General features: G+C 37.4%; 1 protein-coding gene across 1 annotated transcript in view; it reads right to left on the reverse strand.

Moving 5' to 3' along the window:
* LOC126088492 (laminin subunit alpha-1) overlaps positions 1-20589 on the reverse strand; it is a 717591-nt gene that overhangs the window by 633631 nt on the left and 63371 nt on the right. The window contains exons 8-11 of the mRNA XM_049906633.1: positions 18121-18335; positions 6857-7044; positions 6047-6156; positions 3750-3927 (exon numbers count right to left, since the gene is read on the reverse strand). Of these exons, the coding sequence (XP_049762590.1) occupies positions 3750-3927; positions 6047-6156; positions 6857-7044; positions 18121-18335 (691 nt within the window). The remainder of the gene's footprint in view (positions 1-3749; positions 3928-6046; positions 6157-6856; positions 7045-18120; positions 18336-20589) is intronic.

A 20589-nucleotide genomic window follows, 5' to 3' on the forward strand; every position in this document is an offset into this window, starting at 1 on the left:
TGTAATAGATATTACAGACCGGATGACCACAACAAGGATAATACTAATATTGAACGAGTTTGAGTTATTAACCCAGTTGCAGGAATCCAGATAAGCTGCGAGAAATGGGGACATATGGAGATCTGGATTAGTCCTGCAAGCTTTAATGGATAGTGGAGATGGTTAACTGCTCACAATCACTGGGAAATACAGCTTCAAGTCCCTGTCCTGCAGGGACCGATGACCGTAGCAGTCTGGTCCCTTTAATCCCACAAGCCAACCAACCAACCCTGTCCTACCAAATTTTCATGTGTCACCAGTTTCCATGGCTAATGCAACTGTTGTCAATAATATTTGCAACTGCAACAACATATCACAGACAATGTCATAATAATCATTAATTTGTGTTCCACATTGGCTTGCAATATATTGAATAAGGTTTCAGTAGGGGGGGGGGGGAAGTGTGCAAAAGTATAAGAATGAAACTGATTTGCATCCTGATTTCAAATCCACAAGCAACAGTAGAAGCTTCTTTATCCCACTTAAAATGTAGCTATTATATTGGTGAAAAGTAAAACCAGTTGACTGCAATACAAGGTTTTCACCAAACTATATGCAGAACTCCAATGTGAGGCAACTTTAGGTGGCAGTCATTTATTTACTTCGTCATTCAGAGCCCAGGTACTTCTGGTATCTTTGGATGAAAAAGTAGCAGGACCATTGAAAGTGAAGGAAAAATCCTGCAATTTTTTTTTTCTTTGACATAACTTGTGAAAGCACTGGACTCGGTAGACAAGTAGAACAGTGAACGAATATTACAGTAGAAAAGTATTTATCACTCTTGATTGCAATGCATTCAAATGAACAGTCATAACTACAGCTCCACTGTGAACACGTTCATGTATTGTAAAAGTGTTTCATCGACTTGACTAACAGGTGTGTCAGGTGTGTCATAGCAAAATGCCGAGGACACCTGTGAGAAATTACATAGATCAGTTACTTCATCCAGAATAATTGAGACAAAATTCGATTAACTTATGTCCTGTCTCATTTTATTCATGAACGTATTTGAAACAGAAGCAGTCGGTCATTCTGTATTAGGTTTTACTATTCTGTAAATGAAGAAGAATATTCTAAGTGATGTTTCACTTTTTTGTTATAATCACTGAGATGCAAAATTTCGTCAGGATGAATGATTAAGCTGGAGATCTACTCAGTTGTATTTTGTTTGTCTCCTCTTGGAAACTGCGGGGAGAAAAGTTGTGCAGCAGAGTCTCACATTCACACTGACACTGGCGTGCTTGGATTGCCAACATTTTGCCACTCACCACTCACCGGTGTGATATGCAGTGAGCATGATTGCATAGCTTCCTGCACATAGTGGAATGCCCATGGAATGGTAATTGTGGACAGTTAAGGTTTTTTATGGTTTAGATAACACAAAACTATGTACCATTCATGTAATTAGTCATATAGTTCAACTAAGAGTATTTTCTGTTGCATCAGAAAAGAAATTACAACTTTTAGTCCTTATAAGCTCACAGTTGACCTGTAGTCAGCTTACTACACAGAGAACACCTCTCATGACTTTATTGCACCAACTTTCATATTTAACTGAGAATCATGAAGAATCAGCAGTGCTAATCTGCTTTTGTGCATAGTATTGCTTTTGTCATCCTTGTAAGGAATGCTATTAAATAAATGTTTCCATTAGTTTTGCCTCTGTTCCCAGTATAAGCAGTGCTTACTACGTATCCATTGACGTAGACCATTTTACAAAGGATTGAGCCCTCACCAGGGAAGAAGGTTATGTCTGTGCTTCCAGTGGAGTAGCAGAAGTAAGTTACTCGGAAAGACTACCTCTCATCAGAAAAAGTCCAATTTAAATTGTGAAGAACAAATTTAAGCTCTTACCCCTGATGCACTGTTTTTAGCATGATAATCGACAACATCTAAAATTTTCAGAATCCCATCTGTAGGCTGGTTTGCTGAACTGTGGTAATGAATGTGCGTCCAGTTGTTCCCACTTTATTTGGTGGTTGAGCTATTCCACTGTAGTCTTTGACTGGCCTTTATGCATCACTGTAGTCAATACTCTACTTGGATGTCAATGATTCAGATTTTCTTTTGGTGTTGTTAGTGTGCTATGTGTATTTTAACAGAAGAGCCATATGAACAGTTTACAAACTCCATTGTGTGTCCCCATGGCCCAAGAGCTGATAATTAACATTGTTACAATTTGGATAAATGTTTCCTTCATCTATGCAGGTACTTTTTGTACGCAATAGTTATAGAGTTAAAGAATAATACCCATAAAAATGATTTTCATAATTGGTAACTGTCCATGACGTCAAGCTGATTACAGTTGGGTGCAAAAGGTTCCTGAAATGCACTCTCATATCAAAGTGAACACAGCATCTATTCACTGTAAAGAGTTGCAGACGGGCATATCAAAAAGAATGTTATACATTGAGCTTTGCCTAAGGCTTCTTCTGAAAGGAAACACACACACACACACACACACACACACACGCGCGCACTCACACAAGCAAGTGTGCATGAAATGTGCTTGTTTGTGCAAATGAATATGTGTGTGTGTGTGTGTGTGTGTGTGTGTGTGTGTGTGTGTGTGTGGGGGGGGGGGGGGGGGGGTTGTTGCCGAAAGCGCAGTGTGTAACAGTCTCTTCGTTGTGCCCTGTTTGCAACTCAGTGTGTCATCTTTATGGTGAGTACCAAGCAATCTATCATTTTCATTATATTGTTGATATTCCAGCCTGCCATTGTTTGAACACACTGTCTGACTCCCAACATAGATTGCCACAAAGGCAAATGTGGCATGCTCTGAGCAATTAATACCAGTGGATTGAAGAGTGACAATAGACAAATAGCCTCTTCTGTTGGTTGGCTGCCTGAAAAGCCACCACCTAATTCATGACTAGTTTTAGGATGTCTTAAACCCTTCACAGTGGGTATCACACATGCTGATTTCACATCACAAAATGGAAAGAATGAGTCACACTTCATCTCTCCTCATCCTCACAGCTGTTGGGTCCCTCTTATTATGGGGTTTGAGTGACCTGCTCCTCCTTTCTAAACTTCCCCAATCTATCCCTTAGGGAGGAACTATTACTTATGAAGTTAAGATAGCTTCATGCACTTTAGTAAATGCCTCTCAGTTGCACTAAAAATTTCATCTCCTGGAGGTCAGCACTGTTCAAGCAAACTCTGTCTCATAATTTTGTATTTCTCTGTACCGAATTTTCCTATTGAAGCAATTAACCACATCACCCTACATCATCTCAGTGAGCATTATAATGAAAAAAAGTGTTTGTTAATGCAATGAAAACATTGTAAATTTAAGGTGAGATTATACAGTAGGTAAGTGATGTTGATAATTGTCTAAGACCATGAGCGTACACTGCATTCCATCCTCATGAATAACCTGTAGATGTAAATTCAAGGTCATTTAACAGAAGTGTCTGACTTCTAACCAAGGCCTTGATGCCCTTGCATGACAATGTGTGTTCTCCTGTTGTCAACAAGTCAAATTAGACATAGTCCTCAAAGATGCATAGATGGTTTGCTTTCTTTGAAAGTTTAGTTCTACTTCTGATTACATTATTATCTGAAGCTCCACAATTATTTTGCCATAAAAATAGAGCTAATACCAATTGTCTTTTCTAGCACTATGCCCAACACGAAGTACAGAGGTACCCAACCATGCATTTTGTGTTTTGTAGGAATGAATTACATGCAGGTTCAGCACTCACCTATGCAGCCCGAAGATGAGAAGTTGTAATGCAGCTCAGCACAGGTATCACAATATGGGCCTTGAATGCCATTGTGACACATACATTCTCCTGTAAATGGATTACAGGCTGGTAATTTTGAACCGATAGGATGACAGTTGCACGGAATGCATCCTGCCGTGACATTCCCCAGACCTTCCTGTACAGAAGAAAGAAATTAAACTCAATATTTAAATGTTGATTTAAAACTGATCATTGTGAATGTTGCCTTACTGTAGGTATAAATAACAGCCCAGTGGAAAAAATACGTTAAAAAGAATATGGGCTTTCTAATAAATAATTTTTGTTGACGGAGATGGCACAAAGTGTAACTGGCTGGACAGTCATGAAGAAATTCCTTAGGAATGAGTCTCTGTAACATTGGTCTGTACCTTTTCCAGGTAGTAAGATTATGATCTCTGTTAACCACAAAGAAATTTATCGTTGTTGATAAATGTATCGGCAAGATTTTTTTTAAACTCTTACCAGTTTTGTAGTGTCCAAGACAGCTGTGAACACTGAATATCCTAAGTACCCTTTCATTATTTTCTGTGATGGAATACTTAAGTTCATAAATGAGCTGAATTTGGGGAGAAACAGAATAGTATGGAGACTAGAACAGTGACTCAACAAATATTTCTTTCATTAATACTTGTAATAGGTCAGCAGGTGTACTAATTGGGAGATCATTTTTATTGCATGCTGCATGTGCTGGAGGGTAGTGCCAGTCTTTAGCAACAGCTAGACTATCCCCATAAATTTTGATGCCTCTGCAACAGTTTCTTGTGCTGAGTGCATGATGCTAATTTTTATCAGATATATTTTGGAACTGATAGTTCAGATAGATAGCATGTTTCCAGAAGACGAGATACTGGTGGAATTAAAGCTGTGAGGACGGTCCATGAGTCGTGCATGGGTAGCTCAGATGGAAGAGCACTTGCCCGCAAAAGGCAAACGTCCTGAGTTCAAGTCTTAGTCCGGCACACAGTTTTAATCTGCCAGGAAGTTTCAGATAGCATGTTTGTTCCCTTTTTGTGTGTAACTATGGCAGATGCCAAAATATCAAACTCCTCCGGGGTTTTGCAGCAGATATGTTCAGTATATGGCTCTTGGGTTTGCTGCTGGATAACGTTTTCTAAAACCCATTTCTTAGAGGCAATTGCTTGACATTGCTGCTGCTGAGTGTCACTGTGGCTGAGAACAAACCCAAAATTGGTAGTTAGATGCATCCAATACTATGTTGAAGTTCTTCTGTCATTGGAAATTCTTATTTTTCTGTATATCTAATGATAGTAATCCTAGAACCCTGCATTTACATCAATTAGATATACAGAAAAACAAGTGTTTCCAACAGCAGTAGCCTTGTGACTGATTGGAGGAGCCCCCTAGCTATCAATTTTGGTTTGGCTTTTGGCCACAGCAACACCTGGCAACAGCACCAGTAACTTGGTACATGCGAGGCCACAATTTGACTCCTGGTAAGAGGTTGAGAACATGTTACCATCATCTGTAAGCAAGCAACTTGATCACAGATGCATGATTTTCAAATGAGGTTTCCATAACAAGGCCATCACAGAGTTGACAATGTTAGTTGATACTTGCCAGCAATAACCACTATGTCTAACACTTGCTTTGGAGCAATGTTGTGGTATTTATAAAACATGGTCTGACGGCAGACCTGAGAGTCATATATTGATTAACTACAATTTCTTTTACACCAAACAAGTATCTGTTACAGTGGTCTCCCTGAGAACTTAGGAGACTAATGAGATTCACTGTTTCATCCGCAGGCAGTAAATCTTGTGTGTTAGTTTAATTTCATAAAATGTTATTCTGTAAAGTAATAGGATGAACACATAAAAGCCACGATGGCAGGAATAGTTCCAGACTTTACTGATTTAGGTGGAATGATGCAACATATTAATATAAAGCTCTCTGGTTTCTAGTCAAGTGAGTTCATTGAAATAGTGTCACATTTCTGTGAGTGTCACTCCCATCATCTTTTGGCAAAAATGATTCCAGTCACATTTGTTTGCTGGAAAACCAAGAGGTTTATATTGGTTAAACTCTATCAAAACAGTTACATTTTAGTAAAACTTTTATTTGTAGTCAGTTACTAGACTTTCTTCTGTGCATTAACTTTGGATGTATTAATTAACATTATACCTCCATGATAGGATACTAAAAATTTTATTCATTATTTACCACTTACAATGGTAATTGCAATTTTTCTGCACAACTATATAAAAAAATTACATGTGTAATGTAGACTTACTCACCTGACAACGATCACATCTTTGTCCAGAAAACTTTTCTCGGCATTCACATTGACCTGTAACTGCATCACATCTATCTGTCTGTAGGGATCCTTCCTCACTGCAGTCACATGCTGTAGCAAAAATTTAATACAAATCACAAAAAGGAGCATGTATTTTGAAATATTAGTAATCATAGCTGATGTATCAATGATAGGGAATTTTCTGAGGTACCATTTGTTACACAATTTAGTAAATGCATTGTCCTCTTTCTTTCTCTCTGAAGACAGTGGTTTGATTGTCAGTCTGCCTTGAGGTATTTAATGAAATATGTTTTTTTAACTAACGTACATATGATTGAGAATTTTCATATCTTGCATTCATTGTATAAATTCTAAGGGATAAAGTTCATGATCCCCCATTGAAATAAGCACTTACAAATAAAATACCTCCTTTTCCTCACAATTAAGTTAACAAAAGGCCTTTACTGAACTCCAATACTTATGCAGTTCATAGTCTTTTGTAGTGCTAATCAATAATAATAATCTTTCTCTAAACAAACCTACAAACATTTTCAATTACAGCAAAGTACATACTATTAGTTTAGCTGTTACAATCATAAATCAGTGCATCGTATGAAATCAAAGTATTTACAGCAACTGCAATATTAAAAAATAAAATGTTTAAAGTATTGCTGTGAAATGTTTTCCTCTCTTTAGTGCATTCATAATGAAACCACCTCAGATGATTTATTAAACAACTCTAGCTAAATATAACACAGCTGTCACTATTAATATACATTTTATATCTAGACAGAAAGTAATAACAACGCACGATGGCAGTCAGCCCTCATTGGGTCTCCATAATGTGCTGGTAAACATTTGTCACATCTCCATCCCTCAGTGTTTCCTTTACATTCCAGGCATTGTCCAGTGTATGAATCACACGGGCCACCATTGCAATTGCAGGGCTGACATGTGGAACCAATTTCCAATGGATTGCCAAAGTAGTCACTCGCACACCTGGAAGAAAATTAATGACTGCAATATTTACGCTTGCTGCTTTTTATTATTCTTTGCTTTTTTCAAAATTGAAAATATGAAGACAGTAAAAAATAATTGATTCTTCACTTCCCTGTGGTTAATCGTTCCCTTTTCATCTATGATTTGTCATCTTCATTAACATAAAGAAAACATTCAGTAATTTTATTTTGTTAATATTTATTTATTTCTTCCTATCATGCATTATCAATAATTGCCTATAAAAAGGAGATACCAAAATAAAATTTTTGTAACATAAAAAATGCTGAAATTCCAGTTTTCAATTAAGTGATTAAAACTTAGCAGAACTGAATGGTATCCACACTTGACACGGGCAATATATAGACATACTACATTATTTTCAGTGTATCTCGACTGTAGTAGTCCAATTTGAAAAGCCACAGTGATTACATTATTCACATCTTTACCACAAGCGATTCAATTCTGTTGTATTTTAATTACTTATGGAAACTCCAGATTATCACTTGAACAATGGATAAGAGAAGAATGTACAACACAACTTTTGTTGTGGAAATGTTTCTCTGTAAGTACTCCATGCATTAACTTGTATCATTTCAAGCAGATGGTTAGTTTTTTTGGCAAATAATACCTCATTTACGACTCTCATGAATCTGCTGGTCATAACTGTTTTTCACACACCATTGTTTAGTAAGTGACTAATGGTTCTGTAGCCTTTAGATTTGTTAGCCATCAAACATATACTGTACACAAATGCAGAGAGTTTTACAGATAGGTAGAGCAGATACAGCTCCATACTTTAAAATAATTTTTATTTGATTTTGGATACTGAAGCTGGAGGAGCAGTGCTTCAAATCATATTGTGTCCAAAAAACTAATTTTTTATTGGAGAAGTAATTGTGTTCATCAAATTGAAGGAGAATGTGTTGAACTTCATACACTTTGATCCAATAATTGTAAAATATACAAATAAAAATGATCATTAAGGGGTCATTCCATGTCAAGTCACCCAGGTCTTGACACCAGCCATGTCAGATTTTGATGAAACTTGGTACAATTACTTCTTTCATCATCCAGAAAGCACTTGTAAAATGTTTTTGCTCTATCTCTTATAGTTTATTTTAATAAATTTTTAAAGTTTTTAGATTTGGCGTTGTTTCAGCAGTTGGAAATCGTAACTTAAACGTGTCCTCACAACTAAAAAAATTTGTATATTAAACAATACTCAGGATATCAGTATGAAACTTTGGAATAAGTTTCTGTATTATATCTAAATGTTAAAAAAAATTACCATAACAATATATTAAAATCTTCCAAATGAAAAAAAATTTACAAGGTTTTTATTATTTTTTTTAGCTAACGGATGTTTAGTTTTACAAAAACTGCAATATCTAGAGTCTCAGACCTGATAGAAAGCTCAAATTTGTTTTAAAATACTCTTAATTGTATAGGCTATTAGATAAAAGAAAAATTATGTTGGCTTTTTAACCTGTTTAATAGTTATCTAATTTTTAAAATAATATTAATTATATTTTAAAAATAAAAAGTGCCAAGTGACTTAGACACCGAAAATAAGTTTTTGTCTTCTTGGAGTAACAATGTACGCTTGGATTTTGTTTTGTTACTCCTGTGTTTTGAAGTAAAAAATTATTACAGTGTTAAATAGTGCTTGGATAGTATTTTATTAAGTTTATTCAAACTTTCAGTAAGTACTGTGACTTAGTTTACAGAGATTCTTTTCCAATATTCTATAAAAGTAACCAGAACAGTAATCAGACCAAAAGTGAAATCAGTATGTCAGATATTCAAACCTGTAGCGTAGGGTTATTTAAAAAATCTGACTGTTTCCAAACAACCTACACACCTTCAAAAAAGTTACAACTGGTATCTGAATTGAGTGAGGAAGAAAAAGATTTGATCCACTTACGATCTGGAATTAATCTGTGTGAATTTAAGAATATATGTTCACACCACAGCTACTACTTTTTAAATGTTTTTGAAAAGTATCAAACAACATGTGTAGACCCACTAAAAAAACACAAAAAGCCCATCAAAATATCGTTGAGAAGTGTAGGCTTGGATCTTCCTAAACAATTACTGACAAAAAATATTAGCATAAAACCTGGACAAAAGCTTTGATCAAAATGCCGTAACTTTTGTGAGTAAAAATTTAGAGTTGAAGTCAATGAAAGTGAAACAGATGATGACGTCATGGTTGAATTAGAATCACTGGAATCCAGAAATGAATCCCTCATACAAACAAACATTGCTCTTGATAATTTAGGTTTAACACCGATAAAGCTTCATGGCTTGTCAGAACAAAGTAAAGGGTCTTATTTTAAAAGGAAGGTTAGCAGTATTGAAAAGACTGCAAAAAAGGCGGTTTCAAAAGCATTAAAATATGATGCACCATGTTCTGATGATGACGAAGAAGATACAAGTGTGGTTGAGAAAGCAAAGGATTTTGATGTAATGATTTCTCTTATGAAAGAGAAGATTTCATCTGTTGGGAGGTCTAGAAAAATCCAGATTCTGACCTTCGCTCCAGATTCTTGGAGTCAAAATAAAGTGATGAAAGAATTTAATGTAAGTGAGTACATGGTGCGACAAGCTAGAAAGCTAAAATCTGAAAAGGGTATTTTGGAAACTCCTGGTCCAAACAAGGTAAAACTCTTTCTGAAAATACATTAAGACTTGTAACAGATTTTTATCAAAAGGATGAAAGTTCCAGAGTGCTACCTGGAACAAAAGACAAAGTAAGTGTTCAAAAAAATGTGTAGATGCAAAAAAGACTCATTTTTTGTAACTTGAGAGAACTCTATTATTCTTTCAAATGGAAGAATCCCAAGGTAGAAGTACGATTTTCAAAATTTTGTTTCTTGAGACCTAAATGGTGTATCCTTGCTGGTGCTGCAGGCACACACACTGTATGTGCATGCAGTATCCACCAGAATGTTAAACTATTACTGGATGCTGTGAAAATTGAAGAATCTTATAAAGACCTAATTAAGATGCTTGTGTGCAACACGGAAAACCAAAACCGCATGCTATATCATTGCGACAGCTGTCCTGCAATTACTGCACTAACTGAGTACTTAACTGAAAAACTAAGTGAAGATTATGATTTAGAAGAAGAAATTGTAATCAGTCAGTGGGTTAACACAGACAGGGCAGAAATGATCAAACAGAATAGCAAAATCCCAATCAGCAGCCTTTAAAAGATTGAAAGAAGACCCACCACCCAAAACAGCAATTATTGTGATGGATTTCAGTGAAAATTATTCCTTTGTTATACAAAATGAGATCCAAAGTTACCACTGGAATAGAGGTGGTTGTACTCTACACCCAGTTGGAGTTTTTCTAAGAAATGAGGAAAACAATGTTTTTGTTTCCAACCACTGTTTTATTAGTGATGACCAAGAACATGACACTGGTTTTGTTAACTTTGTACAAAAAGAAATTACAAAGTGGCTGTCATTACATCATACTGACATTGACTAAGTTCACTACTTTATAGATGGTTGTGCTGGGCAGTACAAAAATAGAAACAGTTTTAAAAATTTGACTGAACACTTGAGAGACTTTAATTTGAAGGCCCAGCACTCTTTTTTTGCAACAAGTCATGGGAAGTCAATTTGTGATGGCCTAGGAGGAACTATTAAAAGAATTTTAAGGAAATCCAGTCTACAGCTTTCAGACGAAGAACAAATAATGACAGCAATCGATGTGTACAAGTTTTGTGAAAAAAATATTGAAAACATTCATTTTCACTTTATTGACAAAAAAGAAGCTGATTTGCTACGGTTAAAACTAGGAAAACGTTTTTCAGCAACCCGAACCATTCCTGGAACAAGAAGTTTTCATAACTTCAAACCACTTCCAACAAACAACCTTGAAATTAGAAGGACTACAGATAGTGTAAACCCCTCCTTAGTCTTTTCTTTCCATTCTTCTTCTGATTGGGTTCGTGTTGAACCATCCATAAATAGCTATGTGGCTGCAAATTATGATGGTAACTGGTACATTGGACTGGTAAAAACAATATTCAATGATGAAGAAGATGCAGAAATTCTATTTCTACATCCTTCAGGACCAGCTGCATCATTTTATTGGCCTGAAAGAGAAGATTCTTGCATAGTGCCTTTGGAGCACATAGTCTGTGTAGTAGACGCACCTCAATCAAGCGGCACTGGAAGAATGTATTACTTCAAAAAAGACTGTATCAAAAGAACTGAAAGCTCTTGGATGAAGTGGAAAAACAGTTTGAATCAGCATTAATGTTTATTAAAAAGACAAAATTACTCAAAAAATTCAATGTTTCAAGCAATCAGTTGGGTTATACATAAGTGTCGTAAGTACACTATCTTTGTACATAATTCTAATGTAATCTATTATAATTAATAAACATGTTAAAAAGCCATCATTATTTTTGTTTTATCAAGTAGCCTATATGTTTAAGAGTAAATTAAAACAAATTTGAGCATTCTATCAGGTCTGAGACTCTAGATATTGCAATTCTTCTAAAACAAAACGTCCGTAAAAAAAAAAAATACAAATATTTTTTTTCATAGAAAATATTAATATATTTTAATAGTATCATTTTTATCTTCAAATATGTATAATAAATAAACTTGCTGCAAAAATTCATGATGTTATCTAAAAGAGTTTTTAAGATAAGCAATTTTAAAGTTTTGAATACAAATTAAATTTACCATTTGCGAAGGTTCGGAAACCGCAAAACATAAAAACTCTAAAAATTTATAAAAAAAACTATAAGAGATACAGCAAAAAAAAATTGCAGGTGTTGTCAGGATGGTATTAGAACCATTTGAGCCAAATTTCATGAAAATCTAAGGAGGTGGGTGTAAAATTTATTTTTTATTGGGTGATTTGATATGGAAAGACCCTAAGGTAAATACATACCTAATCAATTATTTTGTTATTATTATAGAAGAACATTATCCTTTAACAAAATATTAAATGTTTCACAATAAACATTCTAATATGTCGAGTGTTCGTAATGTCCTCCTTGCTGCCAATTGACTTTAATAGGATTTATATTAAACTATTATTGAAAACCATGTTATTAAAGAATAAAAATATTCACATTTACGATTTTGATATTCAATTCACAATGTCTTTCCACTGCAATTCTTTAATGATGTACTAGTTTAATTGGATAGATAAAAAATCTACTCACCAAGCAGCGGCAGAACACACACATAAAAGAGGGTTGTAATTAGGCAAGCTTTCAGAGCCAGTGGCTCCTTCTTCAGGTAGAAGGGTTGAAGGGGAAGGAAGAGGGGTGAAGGAAAAGGACTGGAGAAGTCTAGGAAAAGTGGGAGATTTCAGGAAAGTCACCCAGAACCACAGGTCAGGGGAGACTTATGAGAAGGAATGACTTGATCACCTTTTATGGTATACTATATTATTTAAATGCATGTTTTTGTTATTATTTAAAAAATGTTAAACCAAAATCTAAATCTTCTGGTTAAACATTTGGATTTGCAGAATGTTAATAATGGCCATCCTGTTGGTTTCTCTTGAAATGGGATCCAGTCCTCCTCCTTTTCCCAAGCAACTACAAGTTGACATGGGTACTAACTTCTGCCTCATTGCCATTTACCATAGCAACTGAACAGATGATGCTGGCATTGAAATGTAAATCTCTTATGTTCTTCTGTTCATTCCCAAAACTTTTATGTAGCAAATTATGCACATCAATCTTTTTTGCTTCACTTACTCTGGTGTATGGTGATTTAGGTTGATGGGCATGTTAGATTTTGTCCATTGCTGGGCATAATATGATTTGAAATGATGCTCCTTATGCATCCATATCTATGGTTCAGAATAAAATGTTCAAAAACAGAGTAATAGAGAAACTTAATAACCACTCATATAATTATCATATTTGGACATAGGGGTGTAAATTCTGCTTAACTCCCATGGTTGTATTAAAGAAATCTAGACTTTTCCAGTATTTAGGCAGCAGATTGTGTTCTGTGTAAAAGTACAGAAATGCTTTGTTTGAAGTAATAAACAAAGACAGCAGCTGAGTGATCTACGAAGCATAGGGCTTTTTCCAAAGTAGCTGCTTTTCTTGTAATATTCAAATCCATCTATAAAGTAATCTAGAAGTAATCTCCATAATTACTGATATGAATTGTTAAGCATTAGTCATAATTTGGTGTTAGTGTGCTTTCCCTACAGTGGTTCCTTTTCCCTGTTTATACATAACTTCACTTGTTCATGTCCTTGAAGGGTCCCTTTTATTATGGAATTTGTGGAACACAATGTGTGATTGAATAAATGAATGTAGACATCACTGATTGACTATCACTTCTCTTTGTCAGTATTTTTCACTTCCTCCCCGATTCTGTGCGGGACATCCTTATCAGTCCACCTGATTTTCATCATTTGTCTGTTGCACTACATCTCAAATGCTTATTCTCCCTTCTGTTCTGATTTTCCCACAGTCCATGTTTCCCCACCATACATTGCTGTGCTCCAAACATACAGGGTTATTACAAATGATTGAAGCGATTTCACAGCTCTACAATAAATTTATTATTTGAGATATTTTCACAATGCTTTGCACACACATACAAAAACTCAAAAAGTATTTTTAGGCATTCACAAATGTTCGATATGTGCCCCTTTAGTGATTCGGCAGACATCAAGCCGATAATCAAGTACCTCCCACACTCAGCGCAGCATGTCCCCATCAATGAGTTCGAAAGCATCGTTGATGCGAGCTCGCAGTTCTGGCACGTTTCTTGGTAGAGGAGGTTTAAACACTGAATCTTTCACATAACCCCACAGAAAGAAATCGCATGGGGTTAAGTCAGGAGAGCGTGAGGCCATGACATGAACTGCTGATCATGATCTCCACCACGACCGATCCATCGGTTTTCCAATCTCCTGTTTAAGAAATGCCGAACATCATGATGGAAGTGCGGTGGAGCACCATCCTGTAGAAAGATGAAGTCGGCGCTGTTGGTCTCCAGTTGTGGCATGAGCCAATTTTCCAGCATGTCCAGATACACGTGTCCTGTAACGTTTTTTTTCATAGAAGAAAAAGGGGCCGTAAACTTTAAACCGTGAGATTGCACAAAACACGTTAACTTTTGGTGAATTGCGAATTTGCTGCACGAATGCGTGAGAATTCTCTACCGCCCAGATTCGCACATTGTGTCTGTTCACTTCACATTAAGAAAAAATGTTGCTTCATCACTGAAAACAAGTTTCGCACTGAACGCATCCTCTTACATGAGCTGTTGCAACCGCGCCGAAAATTCAAAGCGTTTGACTTTGTCATCGGGTGTCAGGGCTTGTAGCAATTGTAAATGGTAAGGCTTCTGCTTTAGCCTTTTCCGTAAGATTTTCCAAACCGTCGGCTGTGGTACGTTTAGCTCCCTGCTTGCTTTATTCGTTGACTTCCGCGGGCTACGTGTGAAACTTGCCCGCATGCGTTCAACCGTTTCTTCGCTCACTGCAGGCCGACCAGTTGATTTCCCCTTACAGAGGCATCCAGAAGCTTTAAACTGTGCATACCATCGCCGAATGGAGTTAGCAGTTGGTGGATCTTTGTTGAACTTCGTCCTGAAGTGTCGTTGCACTGTTATGACTGACTGATGTGAGTGCATTTCAAGCACGACATACGCTTTCTCAGCTCCTGTCGCCATTTTGTCTCACTGCGCTCTCGAGCGCTCTGGTGGCAGAAACCTGAAGTGCGGCTTCAGCCGAACAAAACTTTATGAGTTTTTCTACGTATCTGTAGTGTGTCGTGACCATATGTCAATGAATGGAGCTACAGTGAATTTATGAAATCGCTTCAATCATTTGTAATAGCCCTGTACATTCTGAAAAATTTCTTCTTCAAATGACGGCCTATATTTGATACTACTAGACTCCTCTTGGCCAGGAACACCCTTTTTTTCCAGTGCTAGCCTGCTTTTGATGTCCTCCTTGTTCTGTCCATCATTGGTTATTTTGCTGCCTCAGTAGTAGAATTCCTTAACTACTTCTACTTCTTGACCATCAATGCTCATGTTAAATTTGTCGCTGTTCTCATTTCTGCTATTTCCCATTACTTTAGTATTTCTTTTATTTATTCTCCATCCATATTCTGTACTCATTGGACTGTTCATTCCATTCAGCAGATCATGTAATTATTCTTCCCTTTCACTCAGGATAGCAATGTCATCAGAGAATCATATCATTGATATCCTTTCACCCTGAATTTTAATTCCAATCCTGCACCCTTCTTTTATTTCCATCTTTGCTTCTTTGATATAGAGATTGAACAGTAGGGGCAAAAGATTACATTCCTGTCTTACACCCTAATTAATCCAAGCACTTCGTTCTTGCCATCCGCTCATATTGTATATTTCCCATCTCTTCCTATAGCTTATCCCTGTTTATCTCAGAATTTCGAACGTCTTGCACTATTTTATGTTGTCGAACTCTTTCTCCAGTTCGACAAATGCTATGAATGTGTCTTTATTTTTTCTTTAGTCTTGCTTCCACCATCAACCACAATGTCAAAATTTCCTCTCTCGTGCCTCTACCTTTCCTAAAGCCAAATTTATCATCATCTAAGACATCCTCAATTTTCTTTTCATTCTTCTGTATATTATTCTTGTCAGCAACTTGGATGCATGAGCTGTCAAGCTGATTGTGCAACAATTCTCAGACTTTCCAGCTCTGGAGGTGGTGGTGGTTAGTGTTTAACGTCCCGTCGACAACGAGGTCATTAGAGATGGAGCGCAAGCTCGGGTTAGGGAAGGATTGGGAAGGAAATCGGCCGTGCCCTTTCAAAGGAACCATCCTGGCATTTGCCTGAAACGATTTAGGGAAATCACGGAAAACCTAAATCAGGATGGCTGGAGATGGGATTGAACCGTCATCCTCCCGAATGCGAGCCCAGTGTGCTAACCACTGCGCCACCTCGCTCGGTTTTCCAGCTCTTGCAGTCTTCGCAACTGTGTGGATGATACTTCTCTGAAAGTCACATGGTATGTCACCAGACTCTTGATCTACACAATGATTGTTTTGTTGCCATTTCCCCCTGTCTCTTCTGAACCAACTTCTGTTTGTTCTTCTATCATATCAGACTAATCTTCCCCTTCATAGAGGTCATCAGTGTACTTTTTCCACCTATCCGCTCTCTCCTCTGCATTTAAGAGTGGAATGACCATTGCACTCTTAATGTTACCACCCTTGCCACCGAAGGTTGTTTTGACTTTCCTATGTGCTGAGTCAGTCCTTCCGACAATCACTTCTTTTTCGATTTTTTCACATTTTTCATGAGTCATTTCATGTTAGCTTCCCAGCACCTCCTGTTTATTCATTCCTCAGTGACTTGTATTTCTGTATTTCTTAATTTCCCTAAACATTTTTGTACTTCCTTCTTTCATCAATCGACTGAAGTATTTCTTCTGTTGCCCAGGGTTTTTAGCAGTTACCTTCTTTGTACCTACGTTTTTCTTTTCAGCTATGTGATTGTCCTTTTTAGAGATGTCCATTCCTCTTCAACTGTACTGCCTACTGAGCTATTCCTTATTTCTGTATCTGTAGCCTTAGAGAACTTCAAGCATATCTCACAATTCCTTATTGCTTCTGTATCCCAATTCTTTGTGTATTGCTTCTTCCTGATTAATCTCTTAAAATTGATCCTACTCTTCATCACTACTACATTGTGGTCTGAATCTATATCTGCTCCTGGGTATGCCTTACAACACAGTGTCTGATTTTGATATCTCTTGTCTGATCATGATGTAATCAAACTGAAATGGTCCAGTATCACCCCAGCCTTTTCCACGTATACATCCTCCTCTTGTGATTCTTGAGCAGAGTATTCACTATTATCAGGTGAAATTTATTACACAACTCAATTAGCCTTTCTCCTCTCTGATTCCTTGTCCCAAGACTATATTCTCCAATAACCATTTCTTCTGCTCCCTCCCCTATAACTGCATTCCAGTCTCCCATGACTATTAGATTTTCATCTTCCTTTATGTACCATATTACTCTTTCAGTGTCCTCGTATATTTTCTCTATCTCTTCATCTTCATATTGTGATGTCTTGTTGTCAGTGTTGGCATACTGTCGATTCTGATAAGAATAACCCTATCACTTAACTGTTCACAGTAACACACTGTTTGCCTTACCCTCCTATTTGTAACGAATCCTACTCCAGTTATACAATTTTCTGCTGCTGTTGATATTACCCAATATTCATCTGACCAGAAATCCTTGTCTTCTTTCCACTTCACTTCACTGACCCCTACTATATCTAGATTGAGCCTTTGCATTTCCCTTTCCAGATTTTCTAGTTTCCCTACCATGTTCAAGCTGCTGACATTCCACACCATGACCCATAGAACGTTATCCTTTCTTTGATTAATTAATCTTTTTCTCATGGTAACCTCCTCCTTGGCAGTCCTTCCCAGAGAGCCAAATGGGGGACTACTCTGGAATCTTTTGCCAATGGAGAGATCATATGACATTTCTTCAATTACAGGCCACATGTCCTGTGGATACACGTTACATGTCTTTAATGCAGAGGTTCCCATTGCCTTCTGCATCCTCACATCGTTGATCGTTTCTGATTCTTCTGCCTTTAGGGGCAATATCCTAGCCCAAAGACAAGAGACTTCACTGAACCTCTTTTACAAGGCCATTGGCAGAATGAGGGTGACTTCTTATGGTGGAAGTCTGTGGCCACCAATGCTGATTATTAATCAAAATTTCAGCGGTGGTGGATTTCTAACCCAGGACCAAGGATGGTTTGATTAATAATCAAAGAGACTACCCCTAGACCGTCAGTGCAACCAACTACAAGAATAATGGATACAAAATGTGTGGAAAGGTGATGAACGGAGTCTTGGTAAGTCGCTCAGAAGCTTAGCTCAAAATGGTACAGTAAAAATGAGAAAAGATGTTCATAAAAAACTGTAATAAAGCACATTAGGAATAACATTAAAATACTCCATCTACATATATTTTTCATTTTTATGTTTTCTATGTAGCACCATTACTAGCCTTTTAAGCTGTATAATACAAAGATAAACTAACATCTCACAATGCTTGCCAGCATATCCAATGGGACAACTGGTACAAACATAATCATCTCTGCCATGTGCTTCACATGTAGGACTGAAGTTATTGCTTGGTTGCAGAAGTGGACATGCACATGGTTGACAATCGGCAGGTGTTCCTTGTTCTGGATTTCCATAGTAACCATCAGCACATATCTCACAGTGACCTCCTGTTGTATTGTGTTCACATGCCTACAGCAACACACAAAACAACTGACTGTAAGTTTTATTCATTTTTTTGTTTACAAACAGTGGTACACACAAAAAATAAATGTTAATGAATCTTATGGCAAGAAAAATCCGTAATAGTATTTATGTTCTTATTGCACATGTAAGTATTGTAAAATAATTAAGGCTATCTTTACTGTGCAAGTAACTACTTATTAGATCCAGTAACTTTGTTGGAGCATAAATACTATTTTCCCTTTTAGGACTGCAAATAGAAACATTTTTGATTGTCAATATATATCTTTCCTGTCCAGTAACTGGAGATGCTCTTGTAAAGCAGATGTTTTGCTTTGCTTCGAGTACATTGTACAAAATAAGTGAATGCTGGAAGCACCTACTGGTCTACGAAACATATAACAAAGATGTAGAGCTCATTTCTGTTGAACAATTTTTGAACGTAATTTATAAATTAAAAATATCTATTCCCCTGCATTCAGTGCGAGCTACAAGGTGATACGCAAATACAAAATCTTCCATCTCAACTGATGATTTTGCCATCAATCTTCTTCACAGATTTGGTCTCAGTAGGTGACACATTTGGAGTGATGTATGGTCCTTTACAGTGTAAGGTGCATGCCAAATCAGATAGTTGTCACACTGGTAACCAAACGTACTTATTATACGGAGATGAGCAAAATTCATTTGAATGATGAAAAATAAAAATATTTGTTCTTATAATTATTCATTTATGAAAATAAAGTATGTAATCACTATTCATGAATGAAAAGATGTATCAACAGGAGATAATTTTTATATCCATAAATATTTACTGGTTAAATTTTTTGTCACGTATAACACACAAATACATTTTGTTGCTTTTATGTTATTTTTCTCAACAATTCTTTCTTCAAATATTTCATCACAACATATTTGACTCTGGTAGCTTTGCCATTGTGGCATATGAAAAAACACTTTCAACAGACACTGAAGAGGGTAGTGGTTACATCTTCTGAAAATCGTGTTAATTTCACGATAGTAATGTAAGACCTTCAAATCACGATCTTCTTCAGCCAAAAAATTCAGAAATTATCAATCATGTTCTAGTTTTTGATGAATAACCCAGGTTCCACGTTAGCCTCACCTCCTGAATCTGATTCAAAATCGACCTGGCGAGAGTCCCCATTCTTCCAATATTTTTGAGAGGTACAGCAGTGTTACTCCTGGCAGCACTGTGTGGAGAGCTATTGGATAAGTCTTTAGGTCACGGCTAGTAGTGATTGTGGAAACTCTGATTGAGTAAACATCACAGATATCCTGTGTTGCCATGTGTTACTTCTCGTGCATCAGAATCATGGTGTTATTTCTCAGATGGACAATGCTCATGCATACATAACACAAATGTGGCTTTATTCATGAGCCTCTGAACAATAAAGGAAATAAGATTCTCATGAATCCCCATCTAACAAGACACAGTACAACTGGATGCACATAGAGAGTGTCAGTCCTTGCTGTTCTGTGCATGTATATGCACGAGTTGCCAGTAGATGGTGTGGCAGAGGCTACACCTTGTTCACCACTCCAGCAGGTGGCCTCTAATGGCTGGTGCACGCTGATTCAGTTGGCGGCCGATTAAAGCACGTATGCACGGCGACACCACACTCTGCACACTAACTCTCGAGCGTGCTGGTAGCAGGGTACAGCACACTCCTCCCTCATGTAAAGTGGGCACCTAGGTGACGGAGGAGACGCCAGCAGCCCAACGAGACAGACATCCGTCACATTTGGAGCGGGATTAGCTAGTGCTGATGGAGGGAGGAGGGGGCAGGGGACAATGTGCCGGGTGGAAACCAGAGGATAGGGCTGCAACGTGCAGGGATGCCCAGGGGTGGTGGGCCCAGGCGGTGGCCAATGACAGCATCGGGGAGGAGGGTACCATTGCCATCTCTGCATTGCCATCACCAGGCACGTCCCACTGTGGAGGAGATGGGACTGGACCCACCAGTAATGATGACTAAAACGATGATCGTGAGGGTGGTTGTGGAGGTGGCCCAAACAGAACAGCAGGCTGAAGCAATGGAGCTGAAGCTGGGAGCAGTGTAGGACACTGCACGTGGAGGAGGCAGCCTCTACAGCAGGCGATGACAGGCTCGAGACAGAGGGTGGCACGGTGGGCTGCGATGTTTGCAGCTGCATCTGTGAACCGGTAACTTCCAGCAGTGTGCATGCACGCAACAGATCAAAGCGGTGCACCACATGCACATCGGGTGTTCGTCACGAC

This window comes from Schistocerca cancellata, chromosome 6, assembly GCF_023864275.1.
Source record: "Schistocerca cancellata isolate TAMUIC-IGC-003103 chromosome 6, iqSchCanc2.1, whole genome shotgun sequence".
NCBI lineage: Eukaryota > Metazoa > Arthropoda > Insecta > Orthoptera > Acrididae > Schistocerca > Schistocerca cancellata.